The sequence below is a fragment of the Apteryx rowi genome, unplaced genomic scaffold, assembly GCF_003343035.1.
Source record: "Apteryx rowi isolate R43461 unplaced genomic scaffold, aptRow1 scaffold_1656, whole genome shotgun sequence".
Lineage (NCBI taxonomy): Eukaryota > Metazoa > Chordata > Aves > Apterygiformes > Apterygidae > Apteryx > Apteryx rowi.
Window position 1 is genome coordinate 10,586 of NW_020447926.1, and position 2,177 is coordinate 12,762.

The 2,177-nt window shown below is 68.3% G+C and overlaps 1 protein-coding gene across 1 annotated transcript in view; it reads right to left on the reverse strand.

Moving 5' to 3' along the window:
* Positions 1-2,177, reverse strand: part of LOC112963265 (filamin-C-like) — a gene marked incomplete at its 3' end in the record, with an annotated part of 21,742 nt that overhangs the window by 10,570 nt on the left and 8,995 nt on the right. Inside the window, 3 exon segments of the mRNA XM_026060172.1 lie at positions 234-427; positions 1,493-1,629; positions 2,041-2,165. Of these exon segments, the coding sequence (XP_025915957.1) occupies positions 234-427; positions 1,493-1,629; positions 2,041-2,165 (456 nt within the window).

Below are 2,177 nucleotides of genomic sequence, written 5' to 3' on the forward strand. Positions count from 1 at the left end.
GGGTGCAGGGGGTGCACAAATGGGGAGCAGGACCCAGGGGTGCAGGGGGTGCAGGGGGTGCCCGGATGGGGAGCAGGGCCCGGGGGTGCAGGGGGCACCCAGATGGTTTTGGCACCCAGAGGGGCAGATGGCACCTGGGCACAGCACCTCCCTGGCCGGGGGGACCCAGAGGAGACCCAGAGGGGACCCGGGGGGACCTGGTGGCCGAGGGGGCCGGCGCGGCCGGGCACTACCTTCTCGGGGAAGCAGTCGTGCGCGGCAGGCAGGATGTGCGCGATGAAGGGGCTGTCCTTGATGTCCTCGTCGTCGCACACCACGTGCACGGCGTACTCGCCCGGCTCCGTGGGCCAGTACCGCACGTCGCACGAGCCATCGCCCTTGTCGTCGCACTCGATCTTGGCCTGCGACGGGCCCTCGATGGAGAAGCCTGCGGGGGCGGCGGGAGGACCATGGCGCGTGGCACCCCGGCGAGGCGGCACCGGGCCACCGTCGGGGCACGTGGCCCCAGCACGGGACGCCCAGCATGAGCCCACGTCCCCAGCAAGGTGGCTCCGGTCTGAGGTGTCCCCAGCATGGTGGCCCCCAAGCTGAGCCTATGTCCCCACGGTGGTGGCCCCTGGTCGGAGTTCATGTCTCCAGAGTGGTGGCCCTCAAGCTGAGCCCATGTCCCCACCATGGTGCAGCCTGGTCTACTCTGATGTCCCCACCAGGATGTGCCCCAGTCTGTGACCACATTCCCACCAGCACGTCTCCTGGTCCATGCCCATGTGCCCACCATGGTGTCCCCCAATCTGTGCCCACATCCCCACCACTGTGCCCCCTGATCTGTGCCCATGTCCCCACCATGGTGCACCCTGGTCTACTCTGATGTCCACACCAGGATGTGCCCCAGTCTGTGCCCATGTTCCCACCAGCACGTCTCCTGGTCCATGCCCATGTGCCCACCATGGTGTCCCCCAATCTGTGCCCATGTCCCCACCATGGTGCACCCTGGTCTGTGCTGATGACCCCACCTGCATGTCCCCCAGTCTGTGCCCACGTTCCCACCACCACGTCCTCTGGTCCATGACCTTGTCCCCACCATGGTGTCCCCCAATCTGTGCCCGCATCCCCACCATGGTGCACCCTGGGCCATGCCCATGTCCCCATCATGGTGCACACCAATCTGGGCCCACATCCCCGCTATGGTGTACCCTGGTCCATGCCCATGACCCCACCACCATGTCCCCTGGTCTGGGCACGTGTCCCCACCATGGTACCTCCAGTCTGTGCCCATGTCCCTGCCATGGTGTACCTCGGTTCAGGCCCACATCCCCACCATGGTGTCCCCCAGTCAGCGCCAACGTCCCCACCATGGCACCCTCCAATCCATGCCCACGTCCCTCCCCACCATGGTGCCCCCAGTCCATTCCCATGTCCCCACCGCTGTGCCCCTTGGTCCTGCCACCAGGGGCGTGGGAGGACGGTGGTGGGCATCCCTGCCCTCACTCACCCAGGGTGCCCACTTCGGTGCCGATGGCCTCCACCACGAAGTCGGCCGACTTGCCCACCATGCCCGTCTCCAGCCCTGGGCCCCAGGCGCGTACCTTCTGCGTGCCGGGCGCCGGCGCCACCTGCACCTCGAAGGGGCTGCGGAGCGGGGTCAGCGCGGGGCTCGCACGCCCTCACACGCCCCCCTGCACACCCGCATGCACCCCCCCCATGCACACCCATGCTTGCCCGTGCACACCCCCTGCATGCCCATGCACAGCCCTTGCACGCCCATGCTTGTCCCTTGCACAACCCCCACGTGCCTTTGCATGCCCCTTGCACACCCATGCACACCCCCTGCATGCCCCATGCGTGCACCCCAACACCCGCGTGCCCTTGCACGGTCCCCCCACTTCGTGCATCCCCACACGCCCCTTGCACACCCCTCCCGCTCCCACGCGCACCCTTTGCAAGGCCATGCATGCCCCCCCGCACGCCCAGCGTGCCCCTTGCACACCCCCTGCACACCCCTTGCACACACACACCCTGCCAGCGGCGGGCGCTGCTCACCTGCGGGGGATGGCGTAGCCGCCCCACGCRATGGACACCACGTACTTGCCGGGCACCACGGGGTAGTACTCGCACTCGTACACGCCGTCGCCCGCCTCCCGCACCTTCACCGGCTCCTCGGTGCCCTCTGCGCGGGG